Source organism: Mauremys mutica, chromosome 1 (genome assembly GCF_020497125.1).
Source record: "Mauremys mutica isolate MM-2020 ecotype Southern chromosome 1, ASM2049712v1, whole genome shotgun sequence".
Classification (NCBI taxonomy): domain Eukaryota; kingdom Metazoa; phylum Chordata; order Testudines; family Geoemydidae; genus Mauremys; species Mauremys mutica.
In genome coordinates this window covers 170,308,758-170,331,124 of record NC_059072.1, presented here as the reverse complement: position 1 = coordinate 170,331,124, position 22,367 = coordinate 170,308,758, and the positions used below count along the sequence as shown (strand labels likewise).

General features: G+C 37.2%; 1 protein-coding gene across 1 annotated transcript in view; it reads left to right on the top strand.

The window, feature by feature from the left end:
• The window catches only part of LOC123366348 (Holliday junction recognition protein), a 39,313-nt gene extending 22,018 nt beyond the window's left edge, over positions 1–17,295 (top strand). The window contains exons 7-13 of the mRNA XM_045009754.1: positions 565–626; positions 4,218–4,328; positions 6,004–6,085; positions 7,682–9,180; positions 9,702–9,765; positions 13,916–14,003; positions 16,440–17,295. Coding sequence (XP_044865689.1) covers positions 565–626; positions 4,218–4,328; positions 6,004–6,085; positions 7,682–9,180; positions 9,702–9,765; positions 13,916–13,998 — 1,901 coding nt within the window. The 3' untranslated portion in view covers positions 13,999–14,003; positions 16,440–17,295. The remainder of the gene's footprint in view (positions 1–564; positions 627–4,217; positions 4,329–6,003; positions 6,086–7,681; positions 9,181–9,701; positions 9,766–13,915; positions 14,004–16,439) is intronic.
• The last annotated feature ends 5,072 nt before the right edge of the window (positions 17,296–22,367 follow it).

The following is a 22,367-nucleotide window of genomic DNA, read 5'->3' as shown; positions in this document are numbered from 1 at the left end:
TTTATTTACCTCTAACTGGAGTTGTTTGAGATGGATTCTGCATATTCATGCTCCTTGCCAACCTTCCTGTCCTCTTCGGAGTCCTAATTAAATACTGACTTAGGAAACGGTGGAGGGAATTAAGGCTGCAGAGGTCACCATGCCGCCTTTAATAGTCTTGCCCTTGGAACATTTTGGAATCGACGGTGGGGTGGAGGGGCATGTGAGCTCTCCAACAGTCACTCCTGTGAGAAAGTTCCACAATTTGAGTTACACTGTCCAGCACATCCCATGAGTGTGGATATATGTAGTCCATCTCAAAGAACTCTGGTTACGCCATTTTTCAAAAGTGACTTAGGTGCTTTGGAGGCCAAGTCTCACTGACTTTCATTGAGATTTAAATTAAAAATATAATACAGGAACGTATTTCTTCAGGATTTTGTAAAAATGTATTTTTTCAAGATGTAATTTGTTGGCCAGTTTGGTCTTCACGGTGTCAGTTTAAAATAATTCACAGAAATACAAATATATTGCATTGGGTTTGGATGAATTGGAACTTACTTAGTGTTTAACTTCAAATTGCAGATACAGAACGTGAAGCTGATTTGGTTTCGATTAGAAGAAAATTTGAAAATGTTAACCTCAAGGTAAAAACAATTCTGCTTTATACCTTTTGCATTCACTTTAAGAGGTTGGATTTTTTAATCTAAAGTATTTTCATGTGGATTTTGTGTAGGTGACAAGTTCTGGACTGACAGCCACAAACTCTTAATTCCTGTTCATCCACAGGTCAATTACAGCACGGCCAAAGCAAGCACTGTACTAATACAACTTTCTCCTCCTTTTTTCCACTGTGTTGCCTATACACCTCTTTTGTTGCTAGTGACCAACTGTAGATGTGGGAGGAATATTCATTTTCCCTCCTTGTTCAGACCTGAGACTGCTTACAAGGGCATTGATTAATATTATTAAACACTTTCAGTGCATTTGTGATCTGGAATGATACAAACGAAGCCATTTCATATAAACTGTTTAGGGTTTCTAGTCCCAGAGAAGACTGTAAGGAATTTCAGAGATACCTAAACAAGCAATATCAGGGCAATATGATGGCAAATTAAGTTCAATGTTGATACATTGGATGGAGGGGAGGGGGGGAGAATTGAACTATTCAGAACATTTTACAGGTTTCTGAAGTTTACTGTTGACTCAGGAAAGGGACAGGAGTGTCAGACAGCTCAGTGAAGACCTCAGGTCAATGCACAGGAGCAGTCAAAACAGCAAATGATGTTAAGATACATAAGGAGTGGGATGGAGAATATAAATAAATGGTGTCCTCATCTGAAATATTGTATGCAGTACCAGTCACTGGTCTCTCTAAAAGGATATTGCAGAATTAGTGGGTTCAGATATTGGCAACGAAAGGATGTTGCAGAATTAGAGGGTTCAGATCAAGGGCATGAAAAACTCATCTGACGAGATTAAACAGATGGGGATTGTTCACATTAGAAAGGAGTTGAATAAGACAGGGTGGGTGAGATAAAGTATATAAAATATAATGAATTGTAAAGAAACAATAGATCAGGAATTAGTTTTCCTTGTCTCTTAATACAAGAACAAAGGGCCATTTGATGGCATTTGGTGGCAAAATCAATACAATGCATAATTAGACTGAAACATCTTGCCCTCACAAGGCTGAGGCCAAGAATTTACCAAAATCAAAAAGAGATTGTATATGGATATCAAAACTATCTGGAGTTGTTTTAAAAATTGAAACGTTTGAAGTCATGTTAAATCATATGCCTCAATGCATAAGCCAGTCTTTAACTGTTAGAAACCAGGATAAGACATTCCAGACAGGAGACATTCCAGAAAACTGGAGAAGGGTAAATACAGTGCCCATCTATAAAAAGCGAAATAAAGACAACCCAGGGAATTACAGACCAGTCATCTTAACTCCTGTACCTGGAAAGATAATGGAGCAAATAATTAAGCAATCAATTTGCAAACACCTAGAAGATAAATAACAGTCAGTATGGATTTGTCAAGAACAAATGGTGTCAAACCAACCTGATAGCTTTCTTTGATAGGGTAACAAGCCTTGTGGATAGGGGGAAGCGGTAGATGTGGTATATCTTGACTTTATTAAGGCTTTTGATACTGTCTTGCATGACCTTCTCATAAACAAACTAAGGAAATACAACTGAGATGGAGATACTACAAGATGGGTGCATAACTGGTTGGAAAATCATTCCCAGAGAGTAATCATCAGTGGTTCATAATCATGCTGAAAGCGCATAAAGAGTGGGGTCCTGCAGGGATCAGTTCTGGGTCCGGTTCTGTTCAATATCTTCATCAGTGATTTAGATAATGGCATAGAGAGTACACCTATAAAGTTTGCGAATGATACCAAACTGGGAGGGGTTGCAAGTGCTTTGGAGGATAGGATTAAAATTCAAAATGATCTGGACAAACTAGAGAAATGGTCTGAAGTAAATAGGATAAAATTCAATAAAGACAAATGCAGAGTACTCCACTTAGGAAGGAACAATCAGTTGCACACATACAAAATGGGAAACGATGCCTAGGAAGGAGTACTGTGGAAAGGGATCTGGAGATCATAGTGGATCACAAGCTAAATATGAGTCAACAGTGTAACGCTGTTGTAAAAAAAGCAAACATCATTCTGGGATGTATTAGCAGGAGTATTGTAAGCAAGACACGCGAAGTAATTCTTCCACTCTACTCCGCGCTGATTAGGACTCAGCTGGAGTATTGTGTCCAGTTCTAGGCGCCACATTCGAGGAAAGATGTGGACAAATTGGAGAAAGTCCAGAGAAGAGCAACAAAAATGATTAAAGGTCTAGAAAACATGACCTATGAGGGAAGATTGAAAAAAATTGGGTTTGTTTAGTCTGGAGAAGAGAAGACTGAGAGGATACGTAACAGTTTTCAAGTACATAAAAGGTTGTTACAAGGAAGAGGGAGAAAAATTGTTCTTCTTAACCTCTGAGGATAGGACAAGAAGCAATGGGCTTAAATTGCAGCAAGGGCAGTTTAGGTTGGACATTAGGAAAACTTCCTAACTGTCAGGGTGGTTAAGCACTGGAATAAATTGCCTAGGGAGGTTGTGGAATCTCCATGATTGGGGATTTTTAAGAGCAGGTTGGACAAACACATGTCAGGGATGGTCTAGATAATACTTAGGCCTGCCTTGAGTGCAGGGGACTGGACTAGATGACCTCTTGAGGTCCTTCCATTTCTATGATTCTAAGACCTAATGCAGGGATGCAGATTGCTCTGCATGCCAACTGTGGGGTTCTGACACTTTTCTGGTCACTGTCAAAGAAGAGATCCACCTAGTCCAGTTTGTCGATTCCTATGTTTTTGGTAACGGCACATATTAACACTGAGAAGGCCAGAGAGTCTAGAGCTAAGTAGAGGTTGAGAATGGAGACAAATTTCCCCTTTATGTAGGAGTATGGATTATCATTTGCATCTAATTTATTATTATACAATATTTAGCATTTTTGTTATTTGCATTCAAGGATCTCAGTACTTTACAAAATTTTGTCTCAGAATATTTTGAAGTATTATTAACCTTTTTTTACAGATGGGCACTCTGAGGCACAGAGGTTGACTTGCCTAGGATCACCCAACTAGTCAGTGATGTTTAGCTATGAAAGACAGTATCTTTCCATAAATCATTATCAATCTTTTCCTATTTAAAAATAAATAAATTAAAGGTGAAGAAAGTCTGCTGGAATTCTTCAGCTGGAAAGTAGTTGGAGTGGTATTGGCTTCTAGTCAGGCTATTCACCTCTTCGGAACCATGTGTACTTGTGAGGACTTAGGGAGTGACTGTGAATTTCTTGTTTCCTATAGCTATTTATATATGCATCTAATGTGAACACAGTTTCATATTTTTCCTAAAAACAGAGAATATATATAATTGAAAAGTTAGATTATAGTTACTGAACACTTTATACTGCTCTGTCTTGCTTGCAGTATAAACATCATTTACTTGAATGCAATGAGCTGATTGGGCATGTCTTTATTGGTCAGTATTTATAGTGTTCTGTTTTAACCAATCTTTAATTTGTTTTTCTTCAAGTTTGAAATCCCTATGATTTAAATGTGTATTGTGTTTTGTGAAGTTTTCTATTACTAACTTGTTGTTGTGTAAACATTTTTTGTTGTGGATGTTGCATTTGACATGTTTTTGTTTCTGTGAATAAAAGGAGGACATTCTACTTGTAAACCCTTCTGAGCTGGAAATGAGAGAGAAAGTCAGAGTTCGTGTGGATGTGATAGTACAAGATGATGAAAGAAATATCCCTAAATGGATTATGGTAATACATCTGCTTGGTTTGTTAGAATTAATTCACTACTTAAAACATGCGTCTGACGAAGTGGGTATTCACCCACGAAAGCTCATGCTCCAATACATCTGTTAGTCTATAAGGTACCACAGGACTCTTTGTTGCTTTTTACTTAAAACTGGTACACCTCTACCTCTATATAATGCTGTCTTTGGGAGCCAAAACAATCTTACCGCATTATAGGTGAAACAGTGTTATATTGAACTTGCTTTGATCCACTGGAGTGCACAGCCCCCACATCCCATCCCACCCCGGAGCACTGCTTTTACCACGTTATATCCAAATTCGTGTTTATCGGGTGGCGTTATATCGAGGTAGCGGTGTATCTTTAAACTACTAGCCAAACTGTTGCTTGGTGTGCCTTGGCTAGGTGGAATCCAAGTCTGTGAGAACTTCATAGTGAAAAATAGGGTGAGTTTCTTGAAGATGGAACATCTTATTCACTTATAAAAATTTGTAAAATAAGTGTCATATTCAAATTTGTTTTCTTCTTATTGGGTTGGAGACCAGTGATATGTCCCTAGAATTAGCTATCTTGATTTATTAAGCCCTCTTTTTGGCTGCTGAACAAAGGCACAGTCTCAGTATATGTTGGGTACATTCATCACTGAACTAGCTTGTTCATGTAACATTCCTTCAGACTCTCAAATATTGTCTTCAGTATCCCTGATTTTTTTTTCTTTCAACATAAGTTACGGTCAGCAGTCTGCAATTGTAGTGGACTATTAGAATTGCATCACAAAGACCACCAAAATACTTTTCTTTGCTGCCTGTCACTTGAATTTGTATTGCTTTTTCTGGTGGAGTAGGGAGCACTGGCTTTTGCCCATAGTGGAAAGCATTGCCCTGTTAGCTTTGAAACATTGTGGGATGATTCAAAGAAACTGAACAAACATCATTTAACTACTCTTTCCCATTATACATTATTTGCCTGTCATGCTAAAGGCTACTTATGCATCTTAATAGACTTTCTCAAGAAGCAAATATTTTTGGGCTTGATGTTCATGGAAAATAAGAAATTGGAAGAAGTGGGAAGCTGTCTGGTTATGTAGTAGTGTTTTATGTTATGGGGCTGCTTTTTTTTTTTCTTTATTCTATTTGTCAGAGGTGCCTAGAGTGTTCAGATATGTGCTCCTTGTTTTATTAATGGGAGTAAATTTAAATATTTAGGAAAGAAATGCAAACTTGATGCTTAATTTAGAAATTATAAATGCCGTGTAAGATTTTGAATATTTTTCCAAATACCCTTTTTCTCAAGTTTTTATCTGTTGCTTGTCTAATAAAACCTACTGCAGCTGTGATTGAAGCAAAAGCAAATCTTAAATAGACCTTTTTCCTCCCTGTTTTGTTGAGCTCTTCAGGGTATGGTTCATGTCTTTTGTGCAGTGCCTAGCACAATGGGACCACAATCCTGAATGGGGCCTGAGTGCTACTGTAATATAAACATAAATTACTAAAAAAAGAACAGGAGTACTTGTGGCACCTTAGAGACTAACACATTTATTTCAGCATAAGCTTATGCTGAAATAAATGTTAGTCTCTAAGGTGCCACAAGTGCTCCTGTTCTTTTTGCGGATACAGACTAACACGGCTGCTACTCTGAAACCTGTCATAAATTACTAAATAAGTTGTGTGGGTTTTTCAGGTTGCACCTGGAGAAAAATCAAAGCGTCTTCACATAACATATCCATGGCAAGACTTGATGGGTATGACTAAATCTCCAGTTGGTGAGTATGACACTGGACTGTAGTTATTTAACATATTTATTGAAAATGCAGAAAAGTGTACATAAAGATACAACAGTATGAATTCTTGAGGCAGTATATAGGCCCATTGTTAATGTTTTGCCATAGGCACATTTTAAACAATTTTTAAAAAGGAATTATCTCTTATAAATGACTCGGCTATTCTAAAATAGTCAGAGAAAAAGATGTATTTAAAAACCCACCGTAATAAAGAATTTAAGCATGGTCAAGTTATTACATGTTTTTGTGCTTGCTTTGGTTTAGCTGGTAGCACAACACAGTCTCATGGTGTCTTGTATTTGGCAGTAACTGCTTGTGCAGGAGCAGCATGAAGATAATGGGCCTGATTTTTGCAGTCTTTAGGTAGGGAAAAACTTGCATTGAAGTCTGGTGCTCTTTTGCAGAAGGGTTTACTTCTTCCATGTTGTTTTCACATCCTAACAGTTGCTATCAGACATATCAAGCATTCTGTTCTCTAGCATTTAAGACATAGTGGTTAGTGGTCTCCTAATTGCCTTTTGTGCCTTTTGAAAACATTTCCTTTCGGTACACAGTGCCCTGGGATTATAGAAAGTTCTCTTGATCCTTCCACATTTTTGGACTTAATGGGCTTCAATTACTAAAGGTGGGACAATAAAAGTCTTGGGTAAAAACTTGGCATTTAAGGAGAATCATTGTACTTCTTTGAGGGAATAAAATAACCAAAAACTCTACATAAGGCTATGCCCTAGGTTTCATTATTCAATTGAACCTTGTTAATTTAAAACATTTGCTCATATGCAGATTGTAATTGACCCCAAAATCAGTAGTCTCCCCTTGTTTCACGAAGACTTAGAAGTGGCATGCTGCCATTTATGAATCTTTGTTACTTTTACAGTAAATACTTCAGAGCACTTAGTAAGTTACTCGTTATAACTTTAAAACAACATTACAATCGTCAAATGAACATAGTAAATTTTATGACACTTTTGTCTTTGCTTGCTAAGAAAATCACATTCACTTCCCAGTCATTATTGCAGATTTGATAAGAGGAGAGGCTCTATTTGTCTTGGCAATGAAAATATTTTGCACTAACATGCATTCACCACTGACTGTTGTACATATTCTTGTTGCAAGAAGTCCTTTTTGAACAACTCCCACTTATGCCCCAGAAGAACTTTAAAATAGTTTGTACTCCAAGACACTTGGTATCCATTTTCTGCAGTCTGTTAATATAGCCTTGTACAAACTTTGATAAAATGTATTTGTCCAGCAGCAATCCTGTAACCTGATGGGAATCGTGATGAAAAACACTAGAAATTGTTTTCTTTTTCATGAGTAAAATCTAGAATTTTGCAAGGCTTTATTAACAGCAAATGAAGATCAACAAAAATATTTGTACACCTTCTAATATTTAAAATTAGATTTATGCTGTGTAATTAATACATTTATTTGAAAGGTTCTAATCACTGTTGTATATAACTTTATGTGGCCTAATACATAACCAAGCTAATGGTTTCAGAAGGAAAGCAGAATCTAGAAATGCACCTCCTGCATCCGGGTCTCTCATACTATATGTTTCTGCTTTTCTTATTTCAGCAGATAAGATAACTCTACCCAGACATATACCTTTCCTGGAAAAAAATGAAACAGGCTATGATAGCTTCATGGAAGAGTATCAATCTGCAAATGAAGAATGTTCCTGGAACAATGTCACACTTGCAGATTTGTATCCAGGAATGGTGGAGACACTTAGCAAGTTGATGAACAAACACTCTCAGAAAAAAGCAGCTGATTCCATAATCAGACACTACAAACACAGAGGATGGCCTCCTAGAAAATCAAAGCTTAATGTCACCATAGAAAGAATAAGAAGGCTCAGGACATCTAAATTGACGCCTATGCTGCCTAACACAAATAGTAATGATCATAAATTGCCTGTTGGAAATAATTTAAATGAGAGTAACCAACTTCTTCATAATGGCAAATGTCAGACACAGTGTGTGACTAATGGTGAATCTGGTGTGGTATCTTACCCACATGTTAATACAAGTGAAATGGAAATAGATTGGCCTGGAAATTTAGAAGATAATTCATACATTCAAAGAATAGACGAAAACATCTCAGAGTCTGTTTTTCCAAATGTTACTGCTAGAACAGAAGAAACATTTCTAACTGAGGGTTCACCTCAGACCACTGTGTCATTACATGACTCAAAAGGCAGCCCAAATGGGAAGCTGCCTGAAGTACTTCCTCTGGGATGCTCTTCTGTAACTTGCACAACAGCTCCTTGTCTAGTGAAAGAGAGCAAGAACGGCAAAATTGACAATACAGCTTTCGATGGTACATCAGGGTTCCATTTGTCCACTTGCAACTTGAATGGTGATGCTAATACCTTTCCACCACTTAACAGCTATTCTCTAGTAAGAACATCAAATGCATCAATCAGAAATCCTGAAATAAAAACTTTCAGGGGAGGTATTTCACTGCAGCGCAGTCATTCTTTTTCCTCACTTCCTGTGAATCAAAGTCCAGTCAAGACTTGCCAGAAATCTGAAGATGAATTTGAAAAACTTTACCAGAAGCTGTGCCCCAAAGAACTTCAGAAACCTCTTAAGATTAGAAAGCCTCCTTCAAACCCTAAAGAAAAAGAGAGACTAATCAAGTCCTACTTCTGTAATTCTGTAAAGTCTCATAAAAACTATGATAGTGCATTTGACGAGGTTTATCAGAGATTGTGTTCCGAAGGCTTTCCAAAACTGCCCACATTTCTGAGAGCTTCGAACTTAAGGAAATATGAAGGCATACAGATGTCAGAAACTGTAAATGCTTTAATTAACTCACCCATACGAACTTTACCTTCAGTTACCAGAATTAAAAGAGTAGCAGATTTGCATAATGAAGATCTTTTGTCTTCACCTGTAAAGAGACTGAAAAATATACCTGAAGATTTTTTTCCTAGAGCTAGTAATCAGTCTACTCATAGAAAAAATATTAATCCTCAGACATCTGGCCTGGATTTCTCAAGTGTGATGGATGGGATTGTTCCTGGCATATTTGATATCCCTAATTGTCAAAGTCAGGCATCTGAAAACTTTGTAAGGACACTTTTACTATACTATTGTTGGTTGATAATGTGCAGAACGGTAAAAAAATATAGCTTGTACTACAGTCATTTTGAAAAAAGATTGATTTAGTCCAAGAGAAGCTTTAAGTCAATCTAAAATTTCTGCTTCCGTTTTTTGACCAGTATGGTTGAAATGCTTGAAGTGTTATTAAGCTCATGGGCCCCCTAATCCCATTTCCCCATTTTAGGAAATAAGGCCCCTAAAAATAATCAACAAAAGTATTAGTTTATTCTTATTTCATTGCAATTGAGTTTAAAAGAAATAAAATGTCAAACTATGAGCATTGTTAAATCATCTTCACAGCCCCGTGTGAGAGGCAGGCAGGGAAACTGAGTAATGGCCTAGAATCATTAAACTCCTATTAACTTCAGTGGGTTTTAAATCAGGCCCTTAGTGCAGGATTCCCATTTCCTTGTTCTGACCCAGGCTGTTAACTGTAACACACTTGTAAGTGTCTACTTTGATTTAATTTCTCAGTGCTTCATTTTCAGGATTCTGGGTTTCATACGTCTTCAAATCACTCTTATCCGGTTAGTCCAAGTACTTTTGTGCAAGGTAAGTTTCAAAAGGCATTATGAATTACTTTATCAATTAGGAGGGCTTTTCTTAAGCGGAAGCCAGGACATCTCCAACTCATTAATTCTGCAGACCTCTTCCTAAGGGACTCCCATTCTTCTCCAAACAATATCTCTCAAAATGTTCCTTTCTGGAGATCTCTAAGAAGGGCATCCTGGACCACAACTTGAGAGTTGTTGGAGTATTTTACTTTTTTTTCTTTGGATAAGATCAGAATTTTCTTCTTAAGGCTTCATTTAATAAATACTGGTTTTCCTGCTCCCCTTCTCTGCTGTATTGCTAATATCATACATAGCTAATATCAGTTAATGTGTAATAGGGAAGTCGCTGATTAGTTAATCATGTTTTCAAGAACTAAAAGTTTTTTACTCCCACTCTTGCAGAGATCCTGCTTCCAGCTCTACAAAACTGGTAGTTACATAGTAACAAGATTACAAATATGGCCTAGGTCAGGTCTACACTGCAGACTGTCTGGTATAACTGTCTCTCAGGCGTGTGAACATCAACACTCCTGGACAACATAGTTATACCAACCTAATCTTCAGTATAGACCATCTATGTCGGCAGAGAGCCTCTCCCGTTGACATAGACACTGTCTCTTGCGGAGGTGGATTAATTACGGCGTTGGGAGAAGCTCTCCCAACAGCATAGGTGTGTCTTCGCTTAAGTGGTGTAGCTGCACTGTTGCAGCATTGTAAGTGTAGATCTGACGTAACCACTTACTTAATTTATAGGGGCAGTAGTACAGTCTCGTCCTAACAAAGAAAACATACATTCAGAAGAACAAATATTTGAAACATGCAGCTTTATGTCTATGGAATGGCCAAACAAACTGATGGAATTTTAGGTATTGACATTTAGTTGTTAAACTAAATTAAAGTGCTGCCACCGAGTCAACAAGAGGATTTGCTCAAGTTCTGAATTTGAAAAATTAAACTGGTATGAGATTAGATAGGCACAAACTCCCGGGTCCTATAAAATTCCTAATCTTTGTAGTTACCATCATAAAGAGTTGCTGAGAATTGTAAATCTGAAGCTTGAGATTTAAAATAAGCTACTTCAGATACAAAAGCACCAGCTTCAGTAGTTCTCATAGTTTAAAGCTGTCAATATTTCCAATGTAATACATTACTTTCAGGTCCATTTAAATTGGCCATAAAATCTCCAGGCTGAAGCTTATGGGGACACTGTCAACTTGAAAAATCTCATTACTCTATGGAGGTGTTATACATCCTCTTGTTGCAAGAAGTACATAAGATAACCTGAAAGTGATTCAGGATTTTTTTTCTGTTTCCTCGGCTTTTTTTTACTTTGTGCATTTTGACAGCACTGTATTTATTCACTTTTCATGATTCTGTTAATGGTGAGTTGTCATTAGCATGTCATCACTTTTGCATTGCTCTTGGGGGGAGCATGTATGCCTCTCCTTTGTGCCTGGAAGGGGGCATTTACTTTTTACCAGGAACACAAGAGAAGAGCTTCTGCTGTTTCTAAGTTTGGTGCCAGGAGAGTGTACCCTTTTCCTGGGAGCCCTGTGTAGGCAAGAGGCAAAAAGGGACAGCCAGAGGGACGTCCTTCTTCCCTCCACAGACCATTTTGTATGTGGCTGGGGGTGGGGACAGGAAGATTGTTCTTCCTTCCCCAAACTATAGTGTAGACAAGGGAGTAGTGGGAGCCAGGAGAGGGATTTTTCACTCTTTGGGACTCCTCTAGAGTTAGAGGTTGGGAGGTCTTGCTTCAGTGCTGCTGCTGCTGCTGCTGAAGCTGGCATGCAGTCAGTAGTGTAACAGAAGCAGGAGACAAGTGGGAAATGGGCAGACCCAAACACTGGCCTCTTCCCTTGATGAAAAGACCCTTATACACATCAGCAGGGGCAGAGGAAAGCCCTTAAGATTTTTAAAGAAGTCATTGTAAGGGGAAAGAATTTTCTGGTCAGAGTCTTGCTTGCTCTCTTACAACAGTATTTAGTCAAGCAAAATTTTTCAGGTTATCCATAATGTATTAGCTATATTGGCAAAAGCTTGGTTTTGCCAGTATAAACTGAATCTGCACTAGGCGTGCATTGCCATTGTGGTACACTTACACCAGCAAAGCTCTCCTAGTTGTAGATCCGGGCTAAATCTGTACAACAGCTAACCTAGATTGGTATCATCAGCATAATTAGAGTAGTAAAATTTCACAGTTTTGGGGACCACATCTCTTTCCAGAGGTTACCCTTTGACAGAATAGATTGACAGAGATCCAGCTTCTGGTCTCAAAGGAAGTGTCATTTTCCTCTGATATCCCTTGTCTCTCTTGTCATCCTTGCCTTACATCCCTGGAATCTCCTAGTGATAACTTTTCAGTTACTCTGATCTACCTTCTGTGATCTCTGAACTAGTTGTTTACATAAATATCCTCTCCAAGGGGGATATGATATTGTCTCATGAAATGTCCATTCTGGGGTTCCCAAAGAAGGACACCCCTGATATATAGGGATGAATAATTTTGTCAGAAGAAAAGTGGAAAATAGTATGTAAACAAACTTGACTTTCTTTTCTTTAAAGTTGTCGCCCTGATCTGCTTGTTAAAAGTGACAATATCGGATACGTTTACAGAAAGTAGAGAGGAAACGTTCCTATGAGGTTATCTAGCCCATCTCCATTCCACTTCAAAGTTTTATTTCCTGTTATGCACTTCCTGTTTTGCACAGTTAGTCCTTTCATGATCCAGGTGATGGAGCTTCGACCACCTCTGTTGAGTCAAGATTCTTCAATCTAAATAGCTTTTGCTGTCAGGAAGGTTGTTTCCTCTTTGATATTTAACCAAAATGTTGACATTTTTATTATATAATGCCTTTATTATAGATACTCCTCTGTATCTGTGGTATGTTTATACTACTTAAATATTTTGTAGCCCACTACTATGTCCCAGTTCATACCTGATTAAACAGTCACTGCCAAACTATAAGTATTGAACTGTCTTAATCATTCTTTATAAATCAATCACAGTGGCCCCCCCATGTCATTTCTTGTTGCTGTTCCCTAAGTTCTGTCCAGTTAGTATAGGTCCAGTAATGAGTAGAACCCTGCAAATCCGCAGATACCTGCTTAATATCTGTATACATGAACCATTTTTGCAGATTGCAGATAAATGCAAATCCAAATTTTGCATTTGCACAGGGCTCTAATAATGAGACCCAGAATTGAATGCAGTATTCCATGTCTGATGACATACAAGCGATATGGAAGAGGGACTGTTTCTACTCTGATATGATGTTTCTATGTAAGCAAATTGCACTAGCTTTTTTCCCTACAAGGTAGCATTGCAAAAGTGTATCTAATTTGTCTGCTGCCATCAGTTTCAGCATTTCTGTTTGAGAAGTTTCTCACTCCCATTGAACATTTGTGTTCTGAATTATTTTCCCTAGATATATGAATGGACACTTTCAAATTTAACTTATTTTTAAAATGTTTTTCTGTTACACTAGGATCTTTTCAGCAAGGGAAGAACTAACTCAATATGCAGGGGAAATGGTGACAAACTGCATAAAACAATTTCAAATGCACGTAGTTAACAGACTGGAAAAAAATATACTTTTTTGTTAATGCCTTAGTTTTAATAATCTGTGTTTCTGGTAAGTGTAGTAGGTACAAATTCTTCAGAAATAAGGTTTTTTTTCATGTTAACAGTATTTCTTTAGGTCACATTTTTACAAGATGAGTCTCATTTTATTGTTTGCTCTGAGTTGTTAACCTCTTATATCCCTTAGTATTATTTCTCTTAACTGATGTTCGCAGCTCTCTGCAATGCCTTTTTGTGATCCTAAACCTAATTGCAAGATATTTCCATCCTTTTCTAATGCTGATAAATTATAAGGTCTTTAAAGGAAATTAGTTTTACATTTAAGTATGTTTACTGTTATAAAGTACAAATTGTATTTGAAATTAAATTTGGCCAGAGGCTTTTACGCAAAGAATGTTCATTATACTTTGCAGATGGAAGTAAGTTGCTGCTTTCTTTTAATACTTAGAACTGCTACTATGAGCTTGCTCCTAAGGTCAGAGTAGTCCAATATTTTAACATACTGTACTGGATAGGGTGCTCAATGTGATGCTTAACCTTATGACCCCATTATTTTTATTACCAGAATCCAGGATTGCAAATGTCTATGCAAGTATGCCTAGAACATTGCAAAGTAATGGCTTGTCCAGAAGTGCACAAAAATATTAACAAAGGCAAGTGACTTTTCAGTAGTTACAAAATAGCAGCAAAATAAGTGTGTTGTTTGTTTGTTTGTTTGTTTTTAAAGAAAAGGTTTACAAATGTGCTGTGCTCCTTATTTTTTATTTTCTTTATGTGGTGGTTTGGGGAAGTGTGGGGGCCTATATATAGGTTATGGACTTATGATAAAAAATGACTGCAGTTTATCACTGAATTGATAACACTACATTACTCTTTGTATAACCTATATTTTAGGATCCATCGGTCACTGACTTTTTGTAATATATTGTATCATAGGACTTCTTTACATTAAGATTTAAAGGCTGTAGTTCAGGGGTAGGCAACCTATGGCACACATGCCAAAGGTGGCACGCAAGCTGATTTTCAGTGACACTCTCACTGCCTGGGTCCTGGCCACCCATCTGGGGGGCTCTGCATTTTAATTTAATTTTAAATGAAGCTTCTTAAACATTTTAAAAACCTTATTTACTTTACATACAACAATAATTTATTTAGAGAGAGACCTTCTAAAAACGTTAAAATGTATTACTGGCATGCAAAACTTTAAATCAGAGTGGATAAATGAAGACTCTGCACACCACTTCTGAAAGGTTGCAGACCCCTACTGTAGTTGGTATGTATACATGATACAGGAATACCTTATTTAAATATATGTGCACATGTATGGCATATACGATAAAGTATGAAATGTGACAGACATCTCGTCTGCCTTATCCTTATATTGAAAGAGCACTAACGTTCCAATCTGCAGATTGACTTAACATCCGCAAGTATTTTTAAACGTACCACAGAATTTGCTTCTCTTTCCATCACTTGTCCTTCCCTAAATCCTATTACTTTTTCGAGACCCAGGATTAATAACTTTAGTACATTGACAGGTTCAGGTTTTGATATCATGTGGCATACTAAAGCTAGAAACAGGTACAATATTATCTACCACTGGAAGTGGGAGACTTCCAGCTTTCCAGAGGGCAAATATTTTTAATTTGTGATTTTTGTTTAGAAAATATTAAGGTAACAGATTTCTGAAACGTCAGCTCCCTCAGAGTCTTGTTCTTGTAGACTCATAACTAATCCAGCTTTATAGGCAACAGAATACACAATACAGTAGTAACCTTTTAAAAAATTACAAAACTATATTTTCAAAAACAATTTCTCTAACACATGATGTATACAGAAAATGTAGTAGGCTGGTTGTGTGTGTGTGTTTCTGCAGTTTCATTTCCACTCCTGCTTAACTGTTTGCTGTTTTTCATTTTCTTTTTTAATTAAAGTATGGAATTTCTCTCTGGTTAAGGCCTTTCATTTATATATGAGATTAAAAAATAGTTGATTTAGTGGATGATCTTGAGCAAGTTAATGGATAGGTGGTCTTTCTGTGAGCTTTGCTTGAGCTTGCCCACGTAAATATTTTTTATTACATCTTTACTCGGTTTCTTAATTCATGCTTTTTTCTTCCCTCTGTTATAAATGGAAACCTCTCCCTATGATATGGGCAAGTTGTTTTGAGCCAGAAACTTTCTTTTTCTTCATGTATATAAGTAACAGGCTTCATGTGAAAAGCATTAGTGAGTGTTGGATTGCTAACTTATCTGGAATAGAAAATGTGTTCCTTAATTGCAAATCAGTGACTATACATTTGTGTAACCTGAATTAAGACTCAGCTGGATAGTTTCCTCAGGCCAGTGCTATAATAGCTTTAGAGGTCCAAGAGATGACTGCAGTAAACATCCTGGAAATGGAACTTGTCCTGAGTGGTTTCGAAGTCTTCAGAAATCATAGTCAAGTAGATAGCAAAGCTGCTGTATGTTCTAATCAACAGCTGGAGAAGAACCAGCTAAGTCCTCTTGTGTCTGTAATGACGTTGGATTTGGCAACCTCTAGCAAGAAGCTAATTATAAAAGATCAACTTCAGAGAAGGAAAGATCAATAACTAACAGATTTATTATAGATCAGTTATGAATTGTTGGCTCAGACTGTATTGCGATGGACCACTTGAGGGTGTGATCACAGAGTGGATTCTTTTACAACAAATTTAAATAACAAGCTGCCAATCCTTCAATTCCTGAGGGGGAAAATGAAAAATGGAGCTGTAGATGAATTCTGTATAGGTGTATTTGCTTCAGTGGAGCAAAACTTTAATTTACGTTTATGTTTGTACACATGTAGTAGATTGTTTTTAAAGCTTTTAACCTAAATTTAATTTATTCATATTATTTAGGCATTAATACAATGAAAAAATAAAGGATTTTCGGCAGTTGGGTGGATGTGGAAATTCTTGTATTAGGCCTATTGCATTTTGCCATTAATATTTTAAGGTGACTAGATTCTTTGCTTTGGTGTTAAGTTTCTATTCTCTTCTTTGGAGATTCAGTTAGTATGGATGCTTTTTAATTACCAGTAACTTATGATCTAAAATTCTTTTCCAGGGTATCCAGAAAACTCAGCTACAATGATGGGAAAGAGAAAAGCTCAGGTGTTCTTTTGGAAGACTTCATCACTAAAGATACGGAAGGAGCATTTCTGAAAGGCTACAGAGAAAATATTATTTTATAAATTTGTAAAGACATCAAAGACATTTTAATCAACCATTGCAATCTGAAAATTGCATTTTTTGATAGGGAGAGAGCTGAGGAATAGTGCTCTAGTATATAGTTAGTCCTGCTATGTACGTTCCCTCTCATCCAAAATAACTCCTTGGAGACCAGCTTCGCCTTCAGCCAACGTGGGCAGGGCACCTTTCCTTAATGAGGAGTAATTCATTTGGCCCCAGAAGTCCACTGGAGGGAATCAAGATTCCTTCTTTGGGCTGACTTATTTGTTAAACTTTTATATTTAGTAGTGTTTGTCATAATAGATGTTTGTGATTTGCATTTCTTTCTGTTTGCTTATAGACATGGATTTTAATATGCTAATAATAATGTACATTGGCTTTGTATTCCACCAGAATTCCTAGCCTCTCCTGTGCACTCCTGCTTTTTATATGCACATTATTAAGCTCCTGGAAACACTGGTCTGGAAGGTCCAAATGCAGTATAATGTATTATGACTTTGTAATGTGGCTGTACTATCAGATTTGAGGTTTTAATGTTTAATTTTCAATTTACTTCATCATAAATCTTAATTGCTTAATAAATTTTTTATACATTATTGGATTTGGCAGTTTTTTATAAAGTGTAATAGATTATATTTTACTAAATTTAGGGCTGTCAAGTGATTAATTTTTTTAATCGCAATTAATCACGCGATTAAAAAAATTAATTGCATTGTTAAGCAATAACAGAATACCATTTATTTAAATATTTTTGGATGTTTTCTACATTTTTCAAATAAGTTGATTCCAATTACAGCACAGAATATGAAGTGTACAGTGCTCACTTTATATTTATTTTTTATTACAAATATTTGCATATTTTTCAATTCACCTAATACAAATGCTATAGTGCAATCTTTTAATCATGAAAGTTGAATTTACAAATGTGGAATTATGTACAAAAAAACTGCATTCAGAAATAAAACAATGTAAAACTTTAGAGCCTAAAAGTCCACAAGTCTATTTCTTGTTCAGCCAATCACTCAGACAAACAAGTTTATTTACATTTGGAGGAGATAATGCTGCCTGCTTCTTGTTTACAGTGTCACCTGAAAGTGAGAGCAGCTGTTCTCCTGGTACTGTTGTAGCTGGCATCACAAGATATTTACGTGCCAGATGTGCTAAAGATTCATGTCCCTTCATGCTTCATCCACCATGCCAGAGGACATGCATTCATGCTAATAATAGTTTCTGCTCGATAACAATCCAAAGCAGTCTGGACTGATGCATGTTCATTTTCATCATCTGAGTCAGATGCCACCAGCAGAAGGTTGATTTTCTTATTTGGTGGTTTGTGTTCTGTAGATTCTGCATGGAGTGTTGCTCTTTTAAGACTTCTGAAAGCATGCTCCACACATCGTCACTCTCAGATTTTGGAAGGTACTTCAGATTCTTAAACCTTGAGTCAAGTGCTGTAGCTATCTTTAGAAATCTCACATTGGTAACTTCTTTGCATTTTGTGAAATCTGCAGTGGAAGTGTTCTTAAAATGAACAACACGTGCTGGGTCATCATCTGAAAACTACTATAACATGAAATATATGGCAGAATTTAGGTAACACAGAGCAGGAGACATACAATTCTCCCCCAAGGAGTTCAGTCACAAATGTAATTAGCGCATTATTTTTTAACATGCGTCATCAGCATGGAAGCATGTCCTCTGGAATGGTGGCCGAAGCATGAAGGGACATACGAATGTTTAGCATATATGTCATGTAAATACCAGCTACAAAAGTGTCATGCGAATGCCTGTTTTCACTTTCAGGTGACATTGTAAATAAGAAGTAGGCAGCATTATCTCCTGTAAATGTAAACAAACTTGTTTGTCTTAGCGATTGGCAGAACCAGAAGTAGGACTGAGTGGACTTGTAGGCGTTAAAATTTTGCATTGTTTTGTTTTTTAATGCAGTTATGTAACAAAAAAAATCTACATTTATAAGTTGCATTTTCACGATAAAGAGATTGCAATTCAGTATTTGTAGGAGGTGAACTGAAAAATGTCTATCATTTTTACAGTGTAAATATTTGTAATAAAAAATAATGTTAAGTGAGCAGTGTACACTTTGTATTCTGTGTCGTAATTGGAATCCATATATTTGAATATATAGAAAAACATCCAAAAAATTAATACATTTCAATTGGTATTCTATTGTTTAACAGTGCGATTAAAACTGCGATTAATCATGATTAATTTTTGTGTGTTAAATCATGTGAGTTAACTGCGATTAATTGACAGCACTACTAAATATAAACTTGGTGTTGCAATTTCATCATTCCCAGTCTTATAAATGACAATTTCCTCATGATAATGTGATGTAATAAAGGTCCATATACTCTAAAGCACAGAAAAAATAACGTGTCAGTGAGGCCAGTATATATGCAATAACCTATCAGAGGCATCAGAAAGCATTCACGCTCTTATTCTTAGGGAAGATAGAATATATTTTCCAGCTGTTCAACCCTTGTTACAGGACAAATTTGTCTACCTACCCCATGTTTGGTAGGTACTTCAAGGGCAAATGCTCTCCCAGGTTTACAGAGCACATCACTTCAATTGGTGCACGTTTTGGCCTAACTTCCATTGCTGGGTAATCTTTTCTGTTCCATGAATAAAACTTTCTAGCTGTTGCAAACACTTCATTGTGTTATGGGTCTGTTTGTTTTGTTTTTCATGGCCCCACTTCCTATTCCTTTCTTGGCAGGAAGATTGTTCTAATGTAATTGCTAGTATAACTGCTGCAAGCACAGCAGCTTTACAGCCCTCTTTCAGGCCACAGGAGCATGCTTCCCTTTCCCAACAGGTCCTGGGAGGTTTGATGCTGCTTCCTAAAAGTTAGAGGAATCATTTTAAGGTGCCTGGTGCCCATTAGATCACATGTACATACATTTTGTGTCCACAATCACCCTAACTGGCCATTGTTGCACTCCTTAGGAAGGAAAACCAGTGTTCCGTATGCATGTGACTTTGTACCGAGGTAGTCATCTGGTTGGTTGGTTGCATGTATGTATTACTGAGGTACCTAGGAGCCCCAGTACAAAAAGATGGTCCTAACCCAAAAGAGCTTTCAATCTCAGTGTAAGATGCAAGACTTCTCATCTGTTCTTTGAGAAACCAGAAAACTTGTTCTAAGGGCAACAACTCTCCCCAGCTAACAGTTCAGATACCCAGTTCATATTGACTTTAAATATAATTTTATTGGGAAAATAATCGAGTGAAAGGTAGGCAAAACCTCTCCTTAATATTACAGAAAGCATTGCTAGGTTGTCACTAATCTTAGTAGTAGAAAAGGCTCTTGTGTATGTAGTTTTAGAAGTCCTTCATTCCAATGTCAAGCGCTCTCTTTTTGTTTGCTATACCCACCAGGATAGGTGGCACAAAGGAACATAAATCAGTTATAAGATTCCATTCACTGGGTGTGTTTTTTTGACTATGAACACTGGATTCTTCCATGGGATGATGTCTGCCTTTTAACAATAAACACAAACAATTCTTTCTTATATATTTCTGTTGGCTTATGTTTCTTCCTGTTTTAAACACACATGAACAGTAGTTGATATGCTCTGCAAATACCCTTTCCAATGGATCTTTTAAAATAAAATTCCCCATTCAGTGATCCCAAATCCTCTCTATCCTTGAAATATTGCATGCATAATTTATCTTAACTATTCCAGAACATCTTTAAAGTATATTTGAATATATTCCTTGGACAGGCCCTGGCTGTTCTAGGGGTAATACTTCCAATATGGTGATAGAAGGTGATGTCCATTCCTGCCTAGCAGTATTGTACAATTCTTACTCAGTAAAGATATAGTAGAAAATATTTAGAGAGAAGCTATCAGATTGAGTTTAAGCAGATATATCCCAACCTACTTGTCCTAACAGACTAGAATTCTAGAGAAGTGGTCCAGGAAAGACCTCGAGGCATTTGAGTTTGATCCTGTATCTGATATTAATTTCTGCAAGTGAGAGATGCTAGCAGTTCTTGAATGAGAAATGCTGAGAGTAGCACATAACAAAAATTATGGAATTCTTTCTTGTCATTTGTTTTTCAATATTTAGTTCTATCCACTATATAAGAAATGGTGAAGTATCCAGGGAGCTCTACCAGGTGACACTGTTGAAAAACTTGCAGATATCACTCGTCTAGTCTATATGACATCTTGGCTCTACAGGGTACCTTTTCTGTCTGGTCTGCCATCTCTTGTCTTAGTCATCTTTCCCCTGTTCACTAGGACTTTGTTCTTTTTCCTGTCTTTGTTTCTTTTTCTTTTGACTTTAGTCTAATATAAAGTAGCAAATGTAAAAAATGCTTTTGATATGATGAAGGTGGTTTCAGACTATATTGTAGCATTTTAAAAGTTTGTTGTCATTAACAGTAAAATATTTAAATAATGCAAATATTTATTCTTAACATTATCCTAATAAATTCACTTTTATATTTCGTTGTAATTATATAACATTTAATCAATAACACCAAAACATTTAATCAGTAACACCAAAAGTTACGTCAGGTCCACTATGTGATATGTTGCCCAAAGAGCAGGGAAGAATGTTCTCTGCCAGACAGCTTGTTTTTAAGAGGCATTCAGCAACCCCCTAGAAACCACTATTGTAAAAAAAACAACAATGGCTATTGCTGGGCCAGGTTCTGGCTTTCAGGGATGTAGTGCCTAAACGCAACAGGCTAAGTCCAGGTTAAAAAGTGAACCTGAGACCAAAGAGCCAGCAAAATGCTTCGTTATATAGATCTCTGTAGTCTGGGGAGAAAAAAATCTCTAGCTCACACAGCTACAGTAGAAGCGTCTCAATGTATTATTGACATGAACATTATGGTTATTTATCTTAAAATGGAGGCTGTGGTGACGGGTAGATAATTTAACTATTGCAGTGATCAGTCAGGGAGGGAAAGCTAAGTGCGGGAGAGAATCTCTGATAAGTTCCATCTTCACTTCTCCCACCAAACTGCCAAGGACAAGTAAAAGAATATTGCAGGCCCTAGGTTGGTGTAAATTGTCATAACTTGACTGAAATCAGTGAAGACTGACAGTGCCACAGAGGAAACCAAGTGTACTGACTTAGGTACCAACTCAGTAAAGGACTTTAAGTATAGCAAGTGCTTAAATCCCACTGACTTGAATGGGAATTAAGCATAAGTGCTTTGTGGAATTGGGGCCTTGATAAAGTTCTCTGAACCTTGATTATCAGACACTTGGGATTTTCAGCATGAGGGAAGGAAGCCAAAGATACAGTCCATGCACAGAGTACAAGCAATGTGTTACAATGTCACTGGCCCCTTTGAGAGGGAGTGTGGGGTCTAGTGCACCTGGACTGATTACCTGCTGCCCAGTTGTGCTTAAGGGAAGGCACTTAAGGGCCTTACAAAGGGATAGACAGCTGCAGGTTGTTAGCAGTTACAGGCATTGTAGGGCATAAGAAGGCCCTGGCTGGGCTGCTAATCCGGAGGAGGAAGGTAGCAATAGAAAAGGCTATATTTCTGGCCTCCTGGAAGGCTGGCTGTGCTTAGCACAGCAGGTGAACAGTACTGGAACTCTATAGGGAAGACAGAGCCTCCGGGAGGAGGGACTGGTCCCAGCTGAAACTGGGATGAAGAGATTGTAAGTCTGAGTTTTCTTTTGAAAGACTTTCTGCAGGTTTTAATAAATTGGACCCCAGGAGGGGGAATGTTCTGAATATCTGGCCTGCGTGGACTTTTTAAGGGAGACTGAGTTAAAAGGAAACTAAGGCAGGCCTCAGCAGAGCTATC